General features: G+C 38.0%; 1 protein-coding gene across 2 annotated transcripts in view; it reads right to left on the reverse strand.

Annotated features, from left to right (window-relative positions):
* Positions 1-301: 301 nt before the first annotated feature.
* The window catches only part of Abcd2 (ATP binding cassette subfamily D member 2), a 40,253-nt gene continuing 15,343 nt past the window's right edge, over positions 302-25,211 (reverse strand). For both annotated transcript variants that reach the window (XM_057792003.1, XM_057792002.1), the window contains exons 6-10: positions 23,431-23,576; positions 13,882-14,027; positions 12,428-12,512; positions 8,024-8,149; positions 302-4,639 (exon numbers count right to left, since the gene is read on the reverse strand). In XM_057792003.1, coding sequence (XP_057647986.1) covers positions 4,420-4,639; positions 8,024-8,149; positions 12,428-12,512; positions 13,882-14,027; positions 23,431-23,576 — 723 coding nt within the window. In that variant the 3' untranslated portion in view covers positions 302-4,419. The remainder of the gene's footprint in view (positions 4,640-8,023; positions 8,150-12,427; positions 12,513-13,881; positions 14,028-23,430; positions 23,577-25,211) is intronic.

The raw sequence follows: 25,211 nt of genomic DNA on the forward strand, positions 1-25,211 counted from the left end.
TGGTGCCTTAATTACCATCCTATTGCTGTGAAAAGATACCACAGCCAAGGCAACTTGTAAAAGGGAACACTTAAGTCGGGGCTTGCTTATAGTTTCAGAGGGTGAGTCCATGACCATCATGGTGGGAAGCAAGGCAATAGGCAGGCAGGGAGGCAGGTGTTGGAACCTAGCCAAGGACTTATATCTTATCCAAAGATGGAGGCAGCGAGAGAGGTAGACTGGGTCTGGTCTTGTGAACTTTTTAAACCCCCAAATCCAACCCCCTTCCCCCCGTGAGATACCACCTCCATCAAAGCCACATCTCCTAATCTTTCCTAAACGCTCCACCAACTAGGAACCAAGCACTCAAATATAAGGGCCTATGGGAACCATTCTCATTCAAACCACCACAAGCGCTGAGCTCAAGAGCTGGGACATGCCATGCAGACTGGGTGACGACATCATAGCCACATTCTTGCTCAGTTTCGTATTGATTCTCATGCTTACAGGTTTGTTTTTTTTTTTCTCATTCACTTTCATCAATACAACTCGAGCACATTAGAGAAAAATTGCTCCTGAAGTTTTGCATTAACTGGTGAGATCTCTCGGCACCAGGTAATCAGAAACGCCCCCGTAAGTGAAGAAGATACGTGTCTTTAATTCTAGAAATGCACATCCACGTGAAAGCTTTCATATGGCAATATTTAAAGTCCGCATACAAACTCTCAGGCCCTGCATCTGGAACAGCAGCACGGTGGTGCGGATGCTTACGAAGCAACTGTGCCAGAGGCATCTCCTTAAATAAATAATTTTTTTTTTTTTTTTTTTTTTTTGGTTTTTCGAGACAGGGTTTCTCTGTGGTTTTGGAGCCTGTCCTGGAACTAGCTCTTGTAGACCAGGCTGGCCTCGAACTCACAGAGATCCGCCTGCCTCTGCCTCCCAAGTGCTGGGATTAAAGGCGTGTGCCACCACCGCCCGGCTTAAATAAATAATTTAATCACTGTCACAATGTTTATTGCATCTCTAAGCACTTCCTTTGGGTTTCAGTTCTATTGCATAACAAGATTTGAAGATACACAGGTAAAAAAACAAAACAAAACATATCGAACTTCAAGATAAGCTACGCCTTTCACAAATACACACTTTTACTTGGAATTAATGCCTGAAATAAAAACCAACACATTTGTTTATACCTCTTTTGACACACCGAAATTTGGGACAAAAGTCAAATTACCATCAAAGGAAAACCATTCCTGTGTAAAGACAGGGTAATGGGGTTGGTTTTCAAGTTAGATCAGCAACCTTGTGATTGAAGAGTGTTTTAGAGATTATCCTGTCTATAAGAGTGAACACAGCTTCAGACTCATGCTTGGCGTGCCGCTGCATGCTGCAGAAATAGAATGTCACATTCATGTGGAATTCAGCTTATGAGTTAAAGCCCCCCAAATAATCAAGCTCCATAAATTTATACCGTTTTCTGAGGAAAATAACAGTAGTTTGACAACTGAAATTATACTTCATTTACCTTATATTTATTTTCCATATTCCATTTTCTTTGTCCTATTTGAAGAAGATGTCTCAGTGGGCTCATGTTTTCACAAGTGTGCCTGTTGGAATATCAACTCTGGTCTCCTACTCCTACCTAACACAAGTTCATCTTAGAGTCTCTTTCCTAGACAGAGGATATCTGGTCTCAGAAAAAGTAATTCAGAAAATCACTAATTTAAAAAAAAAAAATAAGTGCTGTTGAAAAACAGCTTGTTTATCCTGAAACTTTTTTTTTTTTTTCGAGACAGGGTTTCTCTGTGGCTTTGGAGCCTGTCCTGGAACTAGCTCTTGTAGACCAGGCTGGTCTCGAACTCACAGAGATCCGCCTGCCTCTGCCTCCCGAGTGCTGGGATTAAAGGCATGTGGCCACTATCCTGAAACTTTTAACATTTAAATTCCATGACTAGAATTTTAGTATAGAATTTAAACATCTAACGAATCTTGTGTATTTCATTTCAGCTTATTGGTAACATCTATTAAATAAAGTCTAACTATAAACCTGGGATTGATGTCGGCATTCTTTGCAAAGCTTAAAGATGTAAGATACCCGGTACTTAAATGGTTTAATTTTAAATTATGAAAACTAGAGTTTCAAAGGTGAACTTTCAGTTTTCTTCTTGTGCCTTTAAAACCTAATGTAAGACACTTGCTTCACACATTTCCCCATTAGTGTGATAACCTGGCTAACTAGTAACATGGTTGTTAAAGGTTAGGAAATCATTTTAAAATAAAAGTGTTACTTTCCAGTTTCATGCTTTCTCTAAACAGAAATCTTCAGCTCTTGCCCCACAAGTATAAAGTAGTAGTAACAGATAAATGAAAAATTACTGATTATGAAGTATATTCTAGTACTTCTTGTAAGGTGGTCACTTTTATTGATAATTCAAATCACCCAGATTTTGTGGAAATGAACATGTGGAAATGTAAATTTTTTTTTTTTTTGATTTTTCGAGACAGGGTTTCTCCGTAGCTTTTTGGTTCCTGTCCTGGAACTAGCTCTTCTAGACCAGGCTGGCCTCGAACTCACAGAGATCCGCCTGCCTCTGCCTCCCGAGTACTGGGATTAAAGGTGTGTGCCACCACCGCCCGGCGGAAATGTAATTTCTTACAGCTATCATTGTGAATGACTTCCAGGTAGTCTATCTCCCAAATAGTCTATGACAGATGAGCATCTGCTAAGGTGATATCTAAATATGTAAACAAAATCTTAGGCCACTATAACTGTTCCTCTTCGTTTTTTATATACATCACCATGCCTGAGAGAGGACGAGATTAAAGCTCCTTACTCCAGCGCACGTGGACAGACGAGATCTTTTCCATGATGCATTCATACAGATTGTCTCTCATCATATTCAGCAATGTACTGCCCTTCTGGGTGCTGATGCTGAAGATGCTCCAACATCGAAGAGATGTACAGAGCTGCAGTGTGCTGGCTTCCATGGCGTGCTATAAGTCAAAGATCAATGGCCGTTCTGTTTCCTACTCATTTTTCATTTCTTGCAAACACCAATTAAATAATATTAGCATTGCCAATTTTCAATATCTTTACTATCTTTCAGACTTCTTTATTTCGAATGCTATGAATATGAGTGTTTTGCCTGCATATATGAATGAGCCATACATGTATGCAGGGCCCTTAGAGGTCAGGAGAGGGCTTCAGATCCACTGGAACTGGAATTAGACATAGTTTTGGAACCACCATGTGGGTGCTGGCAATAAAATTCCGTTCCCCTCAAGAGAAGCAAGTGTCATTTCTCCATGCCCTCAACTGTATTTATTTATCTACTTTAAATTTTCCCTTACTCCCAGCTCTGTCTAATTCCATATCTGGACACAGACCTGGCCCATCTCATTTCTTATTGACATTATAGCTCAGTTAAATCAAAGGGGCAGTAGTAGTAACCGTACTGAATCAGATCATGAGAACTTCATTTGATCTCTACATGGCTTCTAAAATAAATCACATGATCAAAACAAATCTGAGTATCTGTCTTCTCAGAAGCAAATGAGCAAAAACTAGTTACCTCCAAAGATCGCTTCAAAGGCAGAGTAAAATGAAATGAATGCGGAAGTAACTATGAACTCCACGATCCATATTTAGGACAGTAATCAAGTTTTAAAAATGCTTCTTTGGGCACCAAACAAGCAGTATTTCTCATAATAATTGAAGTATAGAGCATTGCAGATTCAAGTGGCAGCCAGTGCAAGCATTGCTTAGACCCTCCTCTTCTGTATGGGCAATTTTATTTTTAAAAATAAAGGGGTTTTAACAAATATGCATGATTCTTATTAAAGTCAATTGTTTGTGTCTCCATTAAGATGCTCCCTGTCTGACAGTCTCATACACAGTACTTTATGCTTGTCTAGCCACGCTTGTTTTCAACCACTGTCATTAAAATATGATTTTTTCATATCGAAGTTTTTTTTTTTTTTAAATCAAACTGTTGTTTTGTACAGAGGTTTAGCTGGCCACTAGCAGCGCTGATTATGGATTTCAGATGTTGTACCTACTGTCCATGGTAAGTGGGCTAAAGCAGCACTCAAACTTCTGATGCTGCGCACCTGATGCCAACCCAGGTACTGCCCTTATTGTTTTGTTTTGGGGCTTTCTCCCACAAGAAGAACCTTAGACCATACATATTCACGGAGAAGGTCCTCTTTTTTTTATAAGTGAGTTGGCTTTTCATTGGGCACTAATAGAGGTCATGACTAATCTGAACTAATGCATTTTCTTTTCGCTCCAAAAGTTATCTTATACTTCCTTGGTGCTAAAATCATACCAAACACTTTTTGCTGGCTTGCTTTCTCTGCACTTAGCTTAGCGTACTGCATGCAGTGAAGGGAGTCTCTGAGGCGTTCCCTAAAAGTTAACTTAGAACATGTCAAAATAAATTAGGGTGTGTCCTCTTCTTTTTGGTTTGTTTTCAGCACCGAGTCCTCTCCCAAAATTTTACACAGTTCATTGAGTCTCTGCTGCATTTTGGGAATTCCAGCCAGTTGAGACTCTAACTTTTGTTTTTCTTCGCTTAATGTTAAACGAATAGCAGTGTCCAGCTGTTCAAAGCGCCAACCTCCTTCGCCATCAAATTGTAACAAGTGAGTGTGGTATTTCCTGCATAATTAAAATGGAGTATATTAAAATGGAGTCATTATTTTGAAAAGCCATTTTAGTCATAGAATTTTACAACTGGTGTTCAAAGATAAATTTTAGTAAAGACAGATATTTTACATTTGAATTTTAATTTACCTCAGAAAACATGGATATTCTTGAAATCCAAAGTCTTTAATTTTTAGGAAATTCTTCTTGATGTTACTAAATTTATTTCAAATTTTGAGTAAATATAATTTACAAAAGAATACTATTCTTGTATTAATCTAACCACATAGCCCAGCATGTCTTTTGAATAAATAAGAAAACATTCTTAGAATGGAAATAAGGAAGAGAAAACTTAGGAAAGACAATACAATTTAAAAAATCATACAAAGAAAAACTGAAGAAAGTAAAGGAAATACAAAAGCAGCTTATTTGTATGTAACACCATCCTCTGGGATAAATTCTATGTAAGTGCAACTTTCTCGGTAATAATAATTTAGAATAATATTTACATGCCTGCCCCAGGAATCTTTTAGAGAAATTCTCTTGTTACCCCATAGATTCATTCTTCTTTCATGGCTCAGCTACGTAGAAATTGCAGAGAGATAGAGAGATTTGTAGTGAAAGATGGGAGGCAGTCCGTCTCCTAAGAGACGCCTACGCCACTAGCAGAGGATTGGGGTGGGGGGAGGGAGTAGGACTGGCAGAGCTTTTCCCACGGAAAGCCACCTGTACTTGGACACTTGTCATAACTGCACCGTGATTCTTCAGTGTTTATGACTTTCTTCGATGTTTTATCTTATACCTATTTTATCAAGTAATTATTATTTATTATAACTAGTTAGCTTTTTATAATCAGCTTCTATTTTATATATAGATGTTAACTGTTAAGTTTTCAGCAAACAGGTTGCAATCCTTATAACCACAGAGGTTAGGCATGGAGTAAGAGATTAGTGGGAGAGAAGGACCTCCTAAGGAATAGGAAATAGAATAGATGGATGGATGGAAGGGCTGGATGAGAGAATTAAAAGGAGAGGAAAGGGAAGGGGGGTGACGTAGGGCATATGGGATGAAAAGGTAAAACTAAGGGGCATTTGAAGGGTATGGAAAGCTATTCCAGTGGAAATTTCTTAAAATATATACGCATACATGAAAGACATCTAAATGGAATTACCAAGTAATGGGAAAGACAAAGTTCCAATATTAACATCACCTGCCACCAAATACATTCTCCAGCACCAGATATGTAATACATCTAATTGAGTTGTTGACCAAAGGGGCGCCATGGAAACCCATAACCCAGGCCATGCCAACCAGTTGTTCTCCACAGACTGATGGTAAGACCCTATTGCTAACGACAACGCTTACACAACTCATTAACCACAGAGAAGTCAAGTTGGTCTCTATCTGGATCCTTCACCACTACTGACTGGTGTTCATGGTACTGGAAGGTACTCGGCACACTTTCGGAGGAGAAATGTAGTACCGACCCAGCTACAAAGGTGTCCTGCCTGCATGCTATGCCAGGGCAATAGTGGCACAAAAGACGTAGTACTAACCAACCACTATCTGGCCACTACAGGTCCCACTCCATTATATGGAACCCATTCCTAACACTGCTTGGATGACCAAGAACCTAAGACTAGATAGGGGAAAACCAAATACTACTGCTATGCTAAAGAAACCAACAATAACATCACTCCTAAAGACATTCTGCTATACTCATAGATCACCGTCTTGCTCACTGTCATCACAGAAGCTTCCTCCTGCAGGAGCTGGGAACAACTACGGACACTCACAGCTGGACAATGTGTGGAGATTGAGAGACCTTGGAACACTCAATCCACTGTAGGATGTCTCCATCAAACCCCTACCCCCACCCCAGGGTTCAGGAAACCCTGTAGAAAAGGATACTGAAAGATCTTAAAAGCCAGAAAGGAGCAAGAACTCTAAGGGAACAAGGCCTTCGAGACACAACAGCACTGATGCACACATGAACTCAGAGACTGTCACATGCCCCAGACTTGCTAAGGAGGCCTAAGCCAGATGGGTTCCAATGTTGAGAGAAGTGGACACAATAGCCCAGAAGCTATTTCCAATCGACAACCACTCACAGAGAAAAAAATACGTTTCTCCAAAGGAGTCTCACTGGGAATGAATACATGAATACATACCACACTTTAGGACAGACCCCATGTCAGCAGTAGATTTCAAACACAAAACAAACTCAATGGTATTTGTGGAGTATTTTTTCTAATAATGCTTTGTGAGGTGTTTTTTTTAACCTTACTGGCCTTATGCTTACATGTTATTATTTCCCATTTTGTAATTTTATGGAATTTCTGTGTGAACAGAAGTGTGTGACTTTACATCTGTTTGTATTTTTTGTGCTTTTTCTTTGGCTCTTTTCTTTTGTCTGTTTGTTTCGGTTGTTGTTTTGTAGCCAATTTTCTGGTGAGGGAGAGAAAGGGTGTGGGTTGGGTGGGTAGGGAAGAGGGGAGAAGGTGGGAGGCATTGGGGAAGGGGGAACTGTGATCAGAATATAGCATATGAAAAAAATTTATTTTTAATAAATTTTAATTTTAATTTATTTTTAATAAATTTTTATTTTAATTTATTTTTAATAAATTTTAATAAATAAAAATTATTTTTAATAATAAGAAAACAAGTCCAAAATATTGACCTTTTAACATATAAGATCACTTAAAAAATAACTTGAAAACAATGTATTTATTTCAAGAAGGAAAATGTAAAAAAAAAAACATAACCATATCATTAAAATAGGAAGTTTAGAGACAGTGAAACAGTGAGATGGCTCAGTGGGTCAAAGGTAGTTGCTGAGAAGGCCTTCCCCTTTAAGTAGATAACGGTACAAAAGTCACGTTTATGATTTCTGACCCTTCCCTTCATTCTTCAACACTGTTATTATGGCTAAGAGAGATTTTAATGCCAGTTCCTATCAGGCTCATTTTTTCTTAAAGCCAACAACGAAAACAAAACTCGTTTTTATATACTGTGATTCCTCTAACTTGGTAGTTTTGGAAGTATTGTTATAGCATTTTTATGCTTTCCCCAGATTTTAAAGGAAACGTTGAAAGAATTGTATAGCGTTACATCACTCCATAATCTATCACTGCACATTCTAGTATTATAAATATTTTTAGTTCAGATCAACCATCAGATTCTCATGTAACTTTTCAAAATGACTAGAGGGACTCACTTCCATATAACACATTAAAGTTACATTAGGCCCGGGGGACCTAAACTGTTAGAGAAATCAGAGAAGGACAGATAGAAAATAAATGAAATACCTTATACTCTACAGGGAGAAATTTAGCAAAGTTATCCTTTAAGAAGAACAAACAGAGCTTCCATCCAGAGTAGGAACCTAGAAGCACCTACCACAGAGAAGGTCTGTGTGTTATGGACAGTAAGGAAATCCCAGCTCCCACAGCAGCCTGAAAGATCTTTCCTTCCACATCAATGCTCACGGCGCTGGTACATTCATCCAGCAAGGCGTACTTTGGTCTGCGATAAACAATACAAAGAGATGAGTGAATTTTCTCGGAAACTGTGTCTTTCTTTGTACGGCAGGGAGTAAGGAGAATGTGACATTGGTCATGGTGGAAGCGGCAAAGCAAACACAGCTGTTTTTATTCAATTTATTTATTTATTTATTTATTTATTTATTTATTTATTTATTTATTTATTTTTACTTGCCCAGCAACCTAACCTAGATTAATGAGATTTGAGTCAACATGAACACTGCCATTTGATATTTTCATTTCGGTTTTGAAAACTAGGGTCACTTCTTCCTTTCCAATGTGTATCCCCTTGATCTCCTTTCATTGTCTTATTGTTCTAGCTAGAACCTCAAGAACTGTGTTGAATAGCTATGGAGAGAGTGGACAGCCTTGTCTTGTTCCTGATTTTAGTGGAATTGCTTTGAGTTTCTCCCCATTTAGTTTGATGTTGGCTGTTGGCTTGCTGTATATTGCCTTTATTATGTTTAGGTATGTTCCTTGCATCCCTACTGTCTCCAAGCCCTTTATCATGAAGGGGTGCTGGATTTTGTCAAATGCTTTTTCAGCATCTAGTGAGATGATCATGTTTTTTTTTTCCTTTCAGTTTATTTATATGGCAGATTACATTGTTAGATTTTCATATGTTGAACCATCCTTGCATCTCTGCGATGAAGCCGATTTGATCATGATGGATGACTTTCTTTTTTGATGTGTTCTTGGATTCAGTTTGCCAGTATTTTATTGAGCATTTTTGCATCAATGTTCATGAGTGAGATTGGTCTATAATTCTCTTTCTTGGTTAAGTCTTTGTGTGGTTTCAGTATCAGGGTAACTGTAGCCTCATAAAAAGAGTTTGACAATGTTCCTTCTGTTTTTATTGTGTGGAACAATTTGAGAAGTATAGGTATTAGCTCTTCTTTGAAGTTTTGGCAGAATTCTGCACTGAAACCATCCGGTCCTGGTTTTTGTTTTTGTTTTTTGCTTGTTTTGTTTTTGTTAATTTTGGCTGGGAGGCTTTTGATGACTGTTCCTATTTCCTTGAAGGCTATAGGTCTTTTTAAACTGTTTACCTGGCCTTGATTTAATTTTGGACTGTCCAGAAAATTGTTCATTTCTTTCACATTTTCCAATTTTGTGGAGTACAGGTTTTTCTAGTATGACCTAATGAGTCTCTGAATTTCCTCAGCAACTGTTTTTATGTCCCTCATTTCATTTCTAATTTTGTTAATTTGGATGTTTTCTCTTTCCCCTTTGATTAGTTTGGATAAGGGTTTGTCTATCTTGTTGATTTTTCTCAAAGAACCAGCTCTTTGTTTCATTGATTCTTTGTATTGTTTTCTTCATTTCTATTTTATTGATTTCAGTCCTCAATTTGGTTATTTCCTGTCGTTTATTTCTCCTGGGTGATTTTGCTTCTTTTAGTTTCAAAGTTTTCCAGGCCAGTTTTCACCATAAAATTATATTTATTTATTTTTAATTTTAGTTTTTTTTGAGATTATCATTACATCATTTCCCCCCTTTTTTCCTTTCATGCCCTCCCTCCTATGTACCCCACCCTATTCTCTTTCAAACTCATGGCCTCTAACACCAAACCAGTAAAAAATTTTAATTTTACACAAACTTGGCATTGTAAGTTATTTCCTAACACGTGATTGATGATTAATAGGATCCTATTACCTATTCTGGAGATGGTGAAGGCTCCTAGATGCAAGGGTTAAAGCATTTTTAATGCTCCATGGGATTGAGTAAGAAAGTGTTTAATGATCACTACAGCATCCCCAAGACAACAGCAGAGTTGTTAGTATATATAAAATATTATTTTTTCTCCGTGTTAATTATTGTTTGTGATTTTAGTTAAGTAGAAAAGATGAAAAAAGAATAAAAGAGAAAAATTTAGGTAAAATTTTATTTTTCATGAAGCCCTTTGTTTATTGTATTTTGTCTTGCTTGTTAGAGTGTTTTGAACTAAAGAAGATATGCTAGTTTTAAATAGAGAAAAGTATATTTTATACTCTGTTGTTATAGCAACTTCTAGTCTAAGGAATGTAAGATGAATCATATACTTGTTTTCTTGGCAGACTTAGACCGTGTGTGTGTGTGTGTGTGTGTGTGTGTGTGTGTGTGAGAGAGAGAGAGAGAGAGAGAGAGAGAGAGAGAGAGACAGGGAGAGAGAGAGAGAGAGAGAGAGAGAGAGAGAGAGACAGGGAGAGAGAGAGAGAGAGAGAGAGAGAGAGAGATTGGGCACTTACAGAACTAATACTCATAGTATTAAACGATGTCATCTCTTAGATTTTGTTTCTCTTTTGCCCCCTTGCTGTATTATTAATGGCATAGGATATGTGAAAAAATGAAGCTATCCTTCTAAGACAGGATTTTCCTGGTAATTCTTTAAATATTAAAATCATAAGACTCTCATAAAGCATATTTTACTTATGCTTTATGATAGTATGCATGGTATAATCTCTGGCCAGAGTTCTCTGTTGTCGCTGCCTCAGATCTTTCCTCTTAAAGTTCAATATGTGATGTCATCTCATTTATATGACCTTATTGCTGATCCTGTGAGGATGGGAAGACGCAGTTTCTCAACACTACACTTCTCCTTCGCTGTGTTTAATTTTCTAATTCATCTGATTCTTCTGCAAAAGTGCTGCCTTTTAACACGTGCTTGTCTTCCTCGATCTCACAGAACTGACTTGATCTTCACTCATTATTACCTTAGACCTACACCCTCCACAATCACAAATCCCAATTATTCCAAATTACAGATACTTGAAATATCGGGTTATCTTATTAACACAGAGAAAAGGAACCTGGGTCACTTGCAATCTACCATATCACTCTTCACAGGCTGCTGATCATATTACTGAGTATTTGTGGATGAAACTCAAGCCAATTCACAGAGATGGACTAACAACTGGCCATAAACGTCAAGTTGCTGTTTGAGCTTGAGTCTCACTGGAGAATGCGGCATTTCAAACCATAGCAGGAAAAGTCCAGAGTTAGAAAAATTCGGTTCCTTTTTTTTTTTCAAAAAAAAAAAAGTCTATTCTCAGACTAACAAAATCAACTTATTATTATAATACATATATTAAGACAATTACGTTTCTTTCCTAAAAATCACAGATATGTATAAAATTGCATAGTGCATGCTTTCATTTATGTGATGTTATAAAGCAGATAAACCAGAACAGCTATGGGCATATGTAGAACAGGACCAAAAAGGGGTTAAGAGCCGTTTCCAGGGTAATAAACGCATTCTCTATCTTGGTTGAGCTGTTGGTTACATAATGTTCCTACATTTACAAAAGATTATTGAATTATATACCTACAACATATACTTAATACATACATTTTATAACAATGACAGCGAACTCAGGCTAAGTGTTAAATAATAATAAAGAGAGGCATACGATAGCATATGAAACTAAGGAAGGGATATGAATTGCAAATTATGAAACACATGAAGACAATTAAGATTACCACCAACTTGTGCATGATAAGACCAGAAAGAAATTTATTCAAAAATTTAACAATGTTTTTGACAGCTAATGAGATGGAATATTTCTAATTCTTTTTATTTATCCATGTTTTCTAAATAAACATATAATTATGATATATTATTCTAATGATAAATAATATGTGCTATTATCTTATAAGCTGAAATATATGGAGTGTCTAATGAAATAAAAAATAGACAAACACAAAAGTATAAATTTTATACACATTTAGTAAGATATTTTTTTAAAAAATGTCATTCAGTTCCTCTGTCTCCTCCTGTTTTTGTTTTATTAGATTTATTTACTTCAGTTATTTGCTTGTTTGTGTGTGAGAGTGCACATCATGGTACATGTGGAGGACAGAGGACAATGTGCAGTAATTGTTGGGTCTCTCATTCTATCATATGGGTCTAGGGCAGTGGTTCTCAATCTGTGGGTCACAACCCCTTTTGGGGGTAGCATATCAGATATCCTGTATATCAAATGTAATCCATAACAGCAGCAAAATCACAGTTATAAAGTAGGAAAGAAATAATGTTATGGTTGGGGTCATCACAATATGAGGAGCTGTATTAAAGGGTTGCAGTGTTAGGAAGGTTGAGAACCACTGGTTTAAGAGATCCAGCTCAGGTTGTCATTGGTGGAAGGCACCTTTCGTCACTGAGCCAGCCATCTCTCCAGTCTCCCAGTCCGATATTATGTAACCTAAGATGGGACTGCTGAATCCTGCTGAATACTTTATTATGTCAGAATGGATCATAGTTTTCTGAGCACAGCACACTTACTTATGATAGAACATCCGGGCCATACCCATCCTCTGCTTTTCCCCTCCTGATAGGACATCTTTCCAGTCCATAACAGCATCCCATCCTAAAAAAACAAACAAGCAAACAATAAATGCATACATACATACACATAGTTACGGATACTTTGCTGTTTTGTTACTACTTCTATTCTGGACTCGCAGTTCTTGGCCTGTTTTGATTGAAAATGAGAAGAGCTTTGTATTTTGTAAAGCATATGGATAGATTCCAGAGCCATATGCGTGATTATCTTATGTTAAATATGATATTAGAAACTAGCTGAATTGAAAGTTCATACATATACATATTCTCACTCTTTCATATATGTCTTATTCTATTTTTTTTTTTTTTTTTTGGTTTTTCGAGACAGGGTTTCTCTGTGGTTTTGGAGCCTGTCCTGGAACTAGCTCTTGTAGACCAGGCTGGTCTCGAACTCACAAAGATCCGCCTGCCTCTGCCTCCCAAGGGCTGGGATTAAAGGCGTGCGCCACCACCGCCCGGCAAAGAAACTTACAATTAAGAAGTTTTACATGCTATTTAATCTTTTATTTCTTGCCTAAAGATATATATATATATATATATATATATATATATATTTACATATTAGATATTAGAAAGGTTGTGGGACTGAAAACAAACAAATTGTGTGAAATCTACTTTTCAAAATGATATTTAATGTAAGGCGAAAGAGCTTGGCTAGCAAATATTTCATTATAGACTTTACATACATCTAGAATGACAGTAACCTAAGGAATACTTATACATGTAAATATCAAGGTCTTTAAGTGCTAGATATGGTGTTATGGGGACTGGTAAAAGGGAAGGGTGCCATATTAATCACAAGACAGGAAAAACCAGAATATCTATAATAGAAAAAGAAGAAATCTCTACTTACATGCAATGGTCTAATAGTATCTCATATTCAAAAAAGACAGACTTGATACAAGCCTGGGACAGTCAACGCTATTGTCACCTTGGCTAGAGTTAGTCACCCATTGACTTGACTGACAGAGCAGACGCGGGATGAAACTCAGGAAGGACAAAAGGGAGAGAAGGAGAAAGCCAGAGGCTTTCCCAGGTGAGAACTGTGCTATAGCACCTCCTCTACACCACGACAGAGGGACACCCCCAAAACGTTCAGCAAAAGGGGAAACGCATCCCACAGGCTGTTTCTGTTGGGTATTTGGTAACTAGTACCAAAGCTAAGTTGACTTACTTAATTAATTGATGCTTTTTTCGGGGAGTGGGGGAAGGGACAGTGTTTGATGGAGTCTAGGCTAGTCTCAGACTTGCTGCACAGGGGAGGGTGACTTGTTCTTGGCCCCTCCTGCCTCCATGCCCCAAGTGTTAACATTACTGGTGCACACCATCACACACAGCCCACAACTGCTCTGTAAATAAAGTTACACCACACTTTAAAAACTGCCATACTCTACCTCCTTCTCTTTGAACTATGTGGTAGAGGTGGACACTGTGCAGAATGCCTTCTAGGTCTTGGTCAGTGTAACCTTTCTCATGCATGTCATCCACCGAGTCAGGATAAATGACTTGATCACGCAGACTTCCAAGAGACATGTATGGCCTGTAAAACACCCAGCATGTGAGTCCTGGTGCAAAGGCATGTTAGCTTACCCAGGGTGACAGCCTGCTGGCTGGAACACAGCAGACTTTTAACCCTCAATTTATAAGATTATATTATGTTTCTTGGCGAGTCTTCAAAATAATACCTGGTTTATGAAAAAAGTAGAGATATACATACAGAAAAGCTTTTTATAAAAGATCATTTGATATTTTCTGCAGCAAAAATATTTTGTTTCACCACTGTGATGACTAGTCTTTGTTGTCCCCTTGACTAAATCTGGAGCTGACTAAAACCCAAGGGTCTGAGCACACCAGTGAGGATTTCTTCTTAATTAAATAATTTGAATTGGGAAGACCTACATTTAGTTCTGATCTTCTGATCCCATCTTTAACTTGGACCCTATCTTCTGGTGACAGCCTTTATGTAGGACATGGAAGAAGGAAGCATTCTCTCTTTGACTGCTTGTCATCACTTTCATTGGCAAGTTCACGCCTTCACTGTTATTAGTGCCTACTTTTTCCAGACCCTGGCATATACTGAAGACCAGCTGAGACACCCAGCCTTGTAGACTGAACAGCTGGATTCTTGGACTCTCCATCAGTAGACAGCCATTGTTGGACTAGCTGGACCACAGCCTGTGAGCCACTCTAATAAATCCCCTTATGTATTCCTTATACATAAATATATATTTATTCTGTCAGTTCTACTCATCAAGAAAACACTGACTATTACAGCCATATTTGATAAAGCTTGCTTCTGTACATCTAAAATTATTTGCGTTAAACATGAAATTTGAAGTTTTGACAGCAATGTAGACAAACAAACTGAAAGGCACAGCATTATTGGTAAGAAAATGTAAATTAATATGACATTGGTTTTCTTGTTTATCAGACTAGCAAAAAATCCAACAGCTTGATAATTCAGTCAGCTGACAGGCCCAAGGGAAAAACAGATGTTCCCATACCATGGTGAAAATTAAACCTCCTTGGGGGAAATCTGGCAAATTGACGTGTATTTGCCATTTGACCTACTTCTGGGAATTTTCTCGGAGGATATGCTCCTAAAAATGTCAAAAAGGAAAACTTTCCTGAGCTTCCATTGCAGTGCCATTTGCAGGGTCAAAATATCCAAAGTCTAGTTAAAGGTGCAGGCAGAGAGAGTCCTTGAATAGACTATCTTTACCTCCTGAGAGGACCTCTATCCGGACCTACTGTGAGGCACTAAAGAGGCCGGGCAGGTACCCAGGAAGAAACAGAGTGAGTTCTGTGATCACCATTCAGCTGCAAAGGAAAAGGTGAAAGCGGACCCAGAGCAGGGTGTCTCACAGCAGCTTCAACAAGCTAACTACATGACTGACCAGTCCTTGCCCATGGCGTCCGCTGAGGGAAGGTTAGTGGCACACCTGGTCTCTATCCACTAGGTGTCAGCATCATCTCCTCGAACATGATTTTTAAACACTGTCTACAAGTCTCCACAATGGGGCAAATTCCCCTAGGTCACAAAGTTGTCCCCAATTGAGAAACACCAGTAAACCGTTTGTCACCTTCTATGAAAAGAAGATGAAGGTAATTGATATAAATACACACCTTTGGCTACACCTAAGGAGGAAATAGGAGAAGCAAGCCAGAAAAGGTCACCAAGGAGGTGAAATGGATAGAGTAAACATGTTCTCTAAACATCTTTTCTTTTGCGCTCTCTCTCTCTCTCTCTCTCTCTCTCTCTCTCTCTCTCTCTCTCTCTCTCTCTCTCTCTTTCTCTCTCCTGTTCTTGAGACACTGAGACAGGGTCTTACTATGTAGCCCTGCCTGTCCTGTGTAGACCAGGCTGGCCTTGAACTCACAGAGATCTACCTGCTTCTACCTCTGAGTGCTGGGTTAAAGGCGTGCACCCCACCCTTTCTATACAAGTTTTGATTTTATAGTCATGTTAAAATGTTATTATTTGAGGAATAAAATTAACTAACAGTTAGCTAAAATTAATTGAAAAGCAAAGAACTTAATGTTGATTGTAAGTATCAAACAGATATCATGACCACAGAAGACAGGAGGAAAAGGATAGGAATGGAAGAAGTTAAAGGCTACAGAGCTTCAAGAAATTATAAAATGATTCAAAACAGTTTCTTAACTCCATTCTCACCCGGAGTATCTGAAGGCCATCCTTTCAAACGATTAGATCATGGAGCCAATGCACTGCATTTCTCATTGCGTTCAACAGCAAGTGCTCTTACCCACCGCATTATCCTCCCAGCCTTTCAGCTTCCACACCAAGTGTAAACTGATAATAGCCTGGCCTGTTAAGCCTCAGACTATGAGAGGATGGCTCTTCATTGGTTTAAACCACCAGTATTTGGTGACTTGTGGCAGCAGCAGTGGCGACTAACACAGGCAGGGACTCCACAAACCATTCCCAACTGGAGTGGCTCTGTCAGGAACACCAGGCCATCCTAGCTAAGTGTCTGTTTTATGCAGACAGTAAGAGCTAGATGCTGTGGCTCAGCAGCCAGAAGTGCTGGCTACTCTTGCAGAGGACCCCCAGTTGGTTCCCAGTGCCCAACTCACAACTATTTATAAATTCCAGCGGCTCCAATACCTTCTTTTGATTTCCAAGGGCACCAGGCATTCATGTGGTGCATAGAAATGCATGCAGGTAAAACATTTATACACATCTTAAAAAGATTTAAAAAATTATATCAGCCCTGTATGTTTGGATGAGGAGAAAGGCTTTAAATACAAACCATGATTTGCAGACTAAATGTCCACTTGTGTTTTCACAGCATTTACAAAGTGTTTCTCTGAGGGACTCTTAGAACATAAGTGTTTTGTATTATATCTAACTATTATTTGAAATAAGAATGTTTGTGTTTCAGCTATACACATACATAAAAGATTTTCACAAATGCAAAAATCACTTGAGTATCTTTGTTTAATTTGGCATGTGTTTAAGATTTTGTATGAGCCTTTAATTTCTATAATTCAGTGGCTTTTAACACATCCACAAGATCAACTGGCCGTCATTCCCAGCTTGAGAAAACTTTTCTTGGCTCCTACGTCCAGAAGCCCCATAGCCAGAATCAGACACTGTCATCTGGCGGCTCCTTGGAACCAGTCTGTTTCGCGTCTCCATGGAGTTGCCTATTCTGAATATAACAAATACGCAGACTCACACAATCTGTGCTCTTTTGTGATTGACTTCTCCCTAATGGCAAAATGTTCTCAGGTTCAAGCGTGTCTTAGAATGTGCTATATTCCTTTTTAGAGCTGAATATTATTATGATGTCGTATTGTAGGCGCAAGCCACATTCGATTCATTCATTCATCTCCTGAAGGATATTTCATTGTTTACTACTTTGGGGAATTATGCATATTGGGTATAAACCAATAAAAGAAACGGTGGGGCAAACGTCTTTCTGGGCAACTGCCAAGCTGTTTATCAAAAGAACTGAACCATCTCCAGTCACATTTCTGTTCTACGGTTAAGGTTTCTCTTTCAGCTCTCTTTCCTTTCCTTATCCATTCTAGTCACATTCTCTTAAAGCAGAATACAGTTCATAATCAATTGCTTACACACATCACCTTAAGCAATCATTTGCAGAATTATCTTAAATTCACACCTACAAATCGTAACACTAGCACTGGTGTGAAGTAGGACCACTTTGCAGCTTCGTGATTATTCGGGACCTTAGGAAAGAGAATGCTTACTGATTTAAAATTGATGCCAGCTTTAATGTAACACACATCAGTAGGTGCAGGTCTCCTCCACCTTAGCATAAATTAGTATAGATGCCAATGCAAAGAGCAGTCCCATCGCATGGCACAGTCAAAACTGCAATGTTAAAATTACACCTGTGCATCCAGTCTATGAGCACCTGTAAAGGCTTTGCTGTACACCCTGACGAACGGCTAGCATTTGATGAAGTCGTCATTCCTGTCCATGTTTCAGCATGCAACACTCTGTGCTATACAGTGTAAAGTAATGATTGTGATAATGGGGTTTAGAGAGGTGATTCTGGATAGACTCCTCATCTCACTAATGTAGTACCATCACTCAACTCTGAACTTGACCCAGTTGGTTTGTGAAGTCACTTATTTTATTCCATTTATCGCAAGTGCTGCAGAATGAAGCAGCTACATGAAATAATGCGGCAAGACTGTTTACTATAACATAGACACAAAGGAAGGTGCTGAATAAGTGATCATCATTTAAATAAGAAGTTCATTTCTTTTGCGTTCTCTAAGCGAAATCATAACAAAGGAATGATGGAGGTGGAGCTCCCTGATGGAGTACTTGCCTGTCATGCAGTGGAGCTCCCTGATGGAGCACTTGCCTGTCATGCAGTGGAGCTCCCTGATGGAGCACTTGCCTGTCATGCAGGGCTGGCTGATCCCCAGCAATGAAAAAAGTTCTTATAAAAAAGGACAAATAAATACAAAATATTTCACTCTCATCAGATAGTTATCTGTGGACTTTTATCCCATAGTAAGTTTTAGTATCCTTAATGTGATTAACGGATAATAGGTTTCTGTGTAGATGTAAAAGGTAGATCCTGTTAAGTATTTAACAAAGTACTTCATGTTTATGTAGATTTTCTTTGGCTGGCCTCTAGTTCATTGGTGTAGTTTATAGGACTTCCAAGAACTCAATACTTCAGATGACTTCATTCTTAAAAAAGCTGTAACTTCATCAAAATACTTAATACTTATAATTTCTATAGCTATTTCAAAATCATCTAATTTCCTCTGGTTTACAGAGAGAAATTTATCTTACTAGGGTTTTTTGCTGATGAGGCAAAATAACTATAGCTTTGTAATGCTTCATGTCCTACTCAGTCTTCACGATGCTAATAGAAATATCTAAAGTATAAACGCCTGAAGGAAAGTTTGTTCCTCCTGGGAAAGAATTTAGCAATGAACTGTAATTGTTTTTCTGTGATATCTTATACGATTAACTGTCTTAGTAAAAGTATTGGAGATCAAATACATACCCAGTAATTAAATTTTCATAGTTATTACTTATTACAAGCATCCTAGATATTTTTAAAATCTGCTTTAGACTCTCATTTTCTGGTCCTAACATTGAACTATTTGATATTTCTTTTTGGTATAATTTACTGTTTGCTAGATTTTTCTGGATTTTGATTATTCTCTATTTGAGACAAAGGAGGAAAGAAGAGAACATGGAAGAGTATAATCTCTACCTTTGTGCTCAGAGTCAAACATTTTAAAACTATATGGTTTAACTGGACAATACTGATAAAGACTGAACAGTTTTAACTCTAAGGCATGGGAGTGTAAAGTTGAAGAGTAATATGCCATTTCTCCAGCCGTGTGACCAAACAGGAAGAAGGCGGGACAAACCATGAATACTCACTGCCAATCACTGAAAAAACGCGCAGGTTGAACCAATCATGTTATCGGGCTTTTTCATAGAGCAAGCTCAAGATGTGAGTTCTGAGTGCATTCCTAACATTCTTATGTTTTTTTAGCGAAACAAGAGATACTCAACTGGAAAAAGATATTCACTATTATGAAAATTACCTCATCCAACAGTTTGCATCTAGTATTAGAAAGCAAGGAATTAGCCTCAAGAACTAGATCTACCCAGCCTTCATTGCTGCTTCAGCAATTTCTTTAAAAAAGAACTGCTAATTGACATTTATCCATCACAAAGAGGATTAGGCAACATACCCAGTGCAAGTCACAAAATCGACAGATGGTTAATAGTGTAAGATGCCAGAGCAGACAGGCAGATTTGCCAATAGAAAGGAAATCTGGCGGTCATTCAGTCCTGAGCAGAGCTCAGTGGCAAAGGGTGTGCTCAGCATGCCTGAGGCATGGGTTCAACACAAGACCTTCCCATCCGCAGGAAGTTTGGATAATTAAATACAATTCCTTTTGTTTTTGCTTTTGTTTTTGAGACAGAGTTTCCCTGTGTAGCCCTGGCTGGCCTAGAACTCATTCTGTAGACCAGGCGGGCCTCCAACTCAGAGGTTCGCCTGCCTTTGCCTCCTGAGTGCTGGGATTAAAGGCGTGTGCCACCACCGCCCGGTTTAATACAAGCCTTATGAAGATTGTATATAATCTTTCATTTTTTTTAACATTTTATTTCTCAGATTCAGAGTGACAGAAGGACAGAATTTAGACATATGTACACAAATTTTGATATATGACAGTAGGAAGTCTAAGTCCTATCTCCGGCTGTTTGATGTATGTATATGGGCATGCTGTTTTGAGTAGTAAGAGCTTCGTTAGCTCCCTCCTGAGATAATTTCCTTCAAAGAAGAATAGTGAGACAGGAACATATGAAACCCAATTCCAGGCAGGGTTGTGTCCTACTATAGAAGTTGGTTAAAAGAGAATGTGCGTATACTAATGATCCCTGGAGGCTAGCTAAAGCAGTACAAAGGGATGCAAAGTGTCCCTTTGTCGTTCTTCCTTCCCTTCTTTCTTTCCTCTAACTTCTCCCACATCCTGTATTTCAATGTCTCATTTTGATGACAGACAGTGTATTGATAGTATTGATTAGCTAAGAAATGAAATTAAATACACATAAAACTGTAAAGTTGGCTTTGGGGGCTGTGGCAGCTGCGGACAGAAACTCACCAAGGGATAAGTAAGTGAGTCATAGGCCATAAATTAGGGAAGAAGTGAAAGCAAGAGGAGAGAGTCATCAGCCTATATTTAGAGGCTTGGGAAGAAGAGAAAAGCCACCAAGAATTGGAAAAATAATTCAGGTAATACACCAAAGTGGAAGCAAAGTGGAAGATGCTTCTTAAGATTCATGAAAGCTGGTCCAGTAAGGGATGATGAGCATCAGCCATCTGATTAAGGGGCACAGTCAGATGGTGCAGGACAGAATAGGCTCCCAGTACTACTTGAGCAAAGCCCCAGCCTCTTGCCATTCACCAGCCCACAGACAGAAAGTGCACAATACACTTTCCAGATGAAACATTTTGTCCTAAAACCTACGGCTGCTCCAGTTCTTATATTCTGTCATCGATGAACACAGGGTGAGGGACAATGGTGTGGATGCAATTTATACAGACCAACTCTGTCTTCACGTACCAAGGCCCAGTTTCCCAATGATCTGGTTCTCGTTATGAACATTGCTAAAGCGTTAGAAGACACCAACTGAGAAAACGCTAGTGCAATTTCGCAATTTCTCAGGAATTCATGTTTCCCAATTTTTAAAATGAGTCAGAGTGGCATTTCTGTTTGGGTCCCTGTGTGTGAAGGTTTGGTCAAAAACCAACTGCGAACTTTCCCCCAAGTACTTTTATTTTGCTTATTACATAATATAAGAAACCCACTGTCATAAAACCTACTGCATTTTCACCAGTGAAAGCAGCGATGCATTTTGCATTTAATCACTGCATAAACAGATCCACTCTCTAATAAGAAATACTTCAATCACAATGATTAACTGTAGAATCTGCTTAATGACTTATAGAGTTCTTACATAGGCTTGAATTCTGCATTGGTTTTTCCGCCAAACTAGTAGTTAGCTTACATTCCATTGCTAGGGAGTCGTGGAAAAATTAATCATAGTAGTCATTTATTTGGTGATCTAAGTTCATTTACTGACACACATTTTAAAAGAGGTCATATTGTTATCTTCTATTACATAATAAAATTTTCTGTGATCATTTAAAAACTTACTTGAAAAAAAATCACTGGCTTTTAGAATATAAGAAATAAACACTACAACTAGACTCTCTTGTTTACATTTGTGTTTTAAATAAATGTTGAGCAAAAGTGGAAGGAACGTGACTCTATAAAAATTTAAGTGTAAATATGATTTCCCATGCCCTTAGATGCATATAATTAAGGTGAACTGACTTAAAACAATAATCATGTAAGAATTAAAATATAGACTGTTTATTTTTTTCCAATTAGGTTGGAGTTGGCAGTTTTTCTTAGGCAAAAATACATTTCATAGAAAAAATTTCCTAACGATTACTGTCTATTGTAAAGCATCGTGGCTCATTTACTCTAAGGCTGAAGGTTAATTTAGTCACTTTCATAAACTTGCCCACTACTTGGGGAACTCTTTTCACTATATCACATGTATATTCAAAAGCGTTTCGTTCATACAATATATAAAATAGTCAATGGGTAAATGCAAACTTTATGTGCTTTCATTTTCATCAAGAATACATTTCTTGACGGAAAATTTTTCACGTGGTTCTATACCTTATAGCTTAAGTGCAACATTAAAATCAGGCTACTTGCTATGTTCATTTATAAAACTCAAACTGAGGTAGAAAACTGGGGTTACTCAAAAGACAGAGAAGAAACAGTGCTTACTGTGTCGCATGGCATTTGAGTTGTGTTAAACTCGGGCACCAACAACACTGCTCATATTTAACATTTTCAGCCGACACCTTTCTTCATCTCCCTATACACCAGACTGCATCCTGCCACTACTGCCATGAGTCCTATTCGAAAGAAAATAAAGTCACAGACTCTAACTGCTGCTTATGGTCTAAAGCTCAGACCACTGGGCAGGATGATAGCACCTTTTACTGACAGAGAAAAGGGAACTAACATGTGAGATGCCAGCCCTCTGTGTGACATGAACTTGTGTCCCAGCCCCATGCTTTCATCCTAGGTTCTCTAATACATGTCTCTGTGAAGTCCTCTGATCAGAGGGAACACTGTGTTCTGTCTGCTTGGCCCACATGGCAGATGGGTGACCCGGATGCAATGCTTGTAATATAGTGTCTATTGAACCTGGCTGACACTTGAAGAACTCATGGGACTACAGAAGCTTATCTTTTGTCTATACCTGGTTTTCTCTCACCCACAATAAATACTTTAAACTCCCATATATATAACGTTGAGTTTAGATACTTCTGTAGTTGTTATGATGGAAAATGGCTAAAGAATTTGGCAAAACAACAAGCTTTTCCTTGCTTATCTTATTTTCTCATGCTTAAAGCAATTTTAATTAAGGTAGTTAAGATTATTAACTATGCAGCATAATCACAATAAAGACTGTAAGGATGCTCTCAGGCTTGAATGGAGAATTTTCACGCACATGAGTGTATGTAATATGATGGAAAGACCTGAATAGAACCAAAGCACTATATCTTTATCTCCAAGAAGATAATCTGACATCTAATTATTCTTTGGATCCATTTATTCTTTCCCAAGACATCTGAAGTCTTTGAATATTCTTAGCATCTTATCAAGTGTGGAAACTACAAGAAGCAGCACTGATCCAGAATGTATTACAGTCAAAACAGTGAAAAAGAATTCTGGGGACAGCTGAACTCATTCCTACTTATTCAATAGCTTCTCTCAATGAAAATACCCTTAGTTGAGCATAAACCAAAGAGCCTGAGGAATAAACACAATTCAAGAGCAAAGGCAATTGTCGTCATTTGATATGAAGAATGTCTTACCTCTGTGGAATATAGAACATGTGTTGGGGAGGTGGTTTATAGAGGACTCCCTCATAAACAGGCCACAGCCCACTTAAGATTCTGAAGAGAGAGCTTTTCCCACAACCATTGGGACCAGTTATCAAAAGATGCATCCCTTCTTCTACCTGAAGTCAGAAATAACATTGTAAGTTGCAATACTTAATAATTTATTTCATTTGGTAGCATTTAAAAGCGATTTAAACATTCAATCACATGATAATATTGGACGTTAAAGAAATCAAAGGAAATGTATCAGTATTAGAATGTCAAGTCTGGCTTTGACAATTCTCTAAAGCTAAAAGTATTGTAAAATTAGTTGCAAGAAAATGGATCTTCTTAGAATGAACACTGACTGTTCAACACTTCAACTGAGATATCGTTATCAGATCTACGCACATGTAGAGAAATGAGCTACACAGGAAAGAAGATGAATCATAAGGTCTAAATTAAAAATACATTACATTTTATTTATACCACTATTTAATTAAATTTATATAAATCCAAATGCAACTCATAACTGAATATACCCTAAAGCAGACCCAAGGGGCCTGCTGGGTTCTTAATTTTTTACTTCAGTGTCTGAAATGCTACAAAAGCACACAAAGAGAAAAGATTATTCTTATTCTGCTTCATTCACAGATGTAATAAATATACTTATGAAACAAAATTAGATGAAAGCAAGGGCACTGTACCATAAAGTAAGGTTGAGGTTGAATTTAAACACATATAGGCAAGTCTCCATATTCCGGACTCTATTTCTGAAGAGTCATCTATCTAAGGATTGAAATAATTGAAGGAAAAAAAAAAGGTTGTGCCTGTATTGAATATGTCCAGAACCTTTTTCTGTATAAAATTTTACATAAAGGAGTTGAATGTTATCAGGTTTGGGTGTCATGGAGCCCATCACTCACTTAGGAAGACTGTATACACATAAAATATTCACTCTCTTTATATAAATTGCAATCATATATGACATATATCATCCGTTAATAAAACAAGTTACTTGTTATCAGAAGCTCCCCTTTGTCATTTGTCCTAGTTACCAATTACATTTAAACAGCTGGACTTTGGGTCTCTGTACTGTGCTCAGTAGGGTGGGGAGGCTGCCTTCCTATCCCACGTGCAGGGCATCATGAAGAGCAAGGGACAGGAACACTGCTTACAGATTTGATCTGTTTTATAATCATGGTGTGAAAACTGAAGATAAGATGAAAGGCCAAGAGGCAGAGTTCTACAGGATGTCTATGTGTTTATATTTCCATGGAATGGACACAAATCTGTTACTTTCTGTCATAGAGAAGACACAATGCTAAAATCTAAGACAACGGTGAATTGGTAGCGTGCCAGAAGGTCCTGAGGAGAACCTGCAAAGAATGAATTCTGACTTGCTTCTTCTCCTCTAGATTCCTTGATGATTAATTTGACAGATGCGTAAGTACTCTCCAGAAGATTGTTGGAGTAATACATTCTTAAAATGTTCTAAAAGGGTCAGTTTCTATTAGAAATTCCTAGGAATGTAACATTTTTTTTTAAAGTTGAAAAACGTTTTTATATTTATGTATTTCTTTAGCATAAGTTCTCAAAAATTGCTGACTAAATACACTTTGATTTTTCGATAAGTCAAAATTTTAATTTTGAAGTACAACAAAAGGATGAAAATTATTTTCCTTAAACAGTAGGTATTTCCCAGCCAGGTTATGGTGGTGTACACCTCTAATTCCAGCACTCAGGAGGCAGAGACTGGTGGAACTCTGTGAGTT

This window comes from Chionomys nivalis, chromosome 17 (assembly GCF_950005125.1).
Source record: "Chionomys nivalis chromosome 17, mChiNiv1.1, whole genome shotgun sequence".
NCBI classification, from domain to species: domain Eukaryota; kingdom Metazoa; phylum Chordata; class Mammalia; order Rodentia; family Cricetidae; genus Chionomys; species Chionomys nivalis.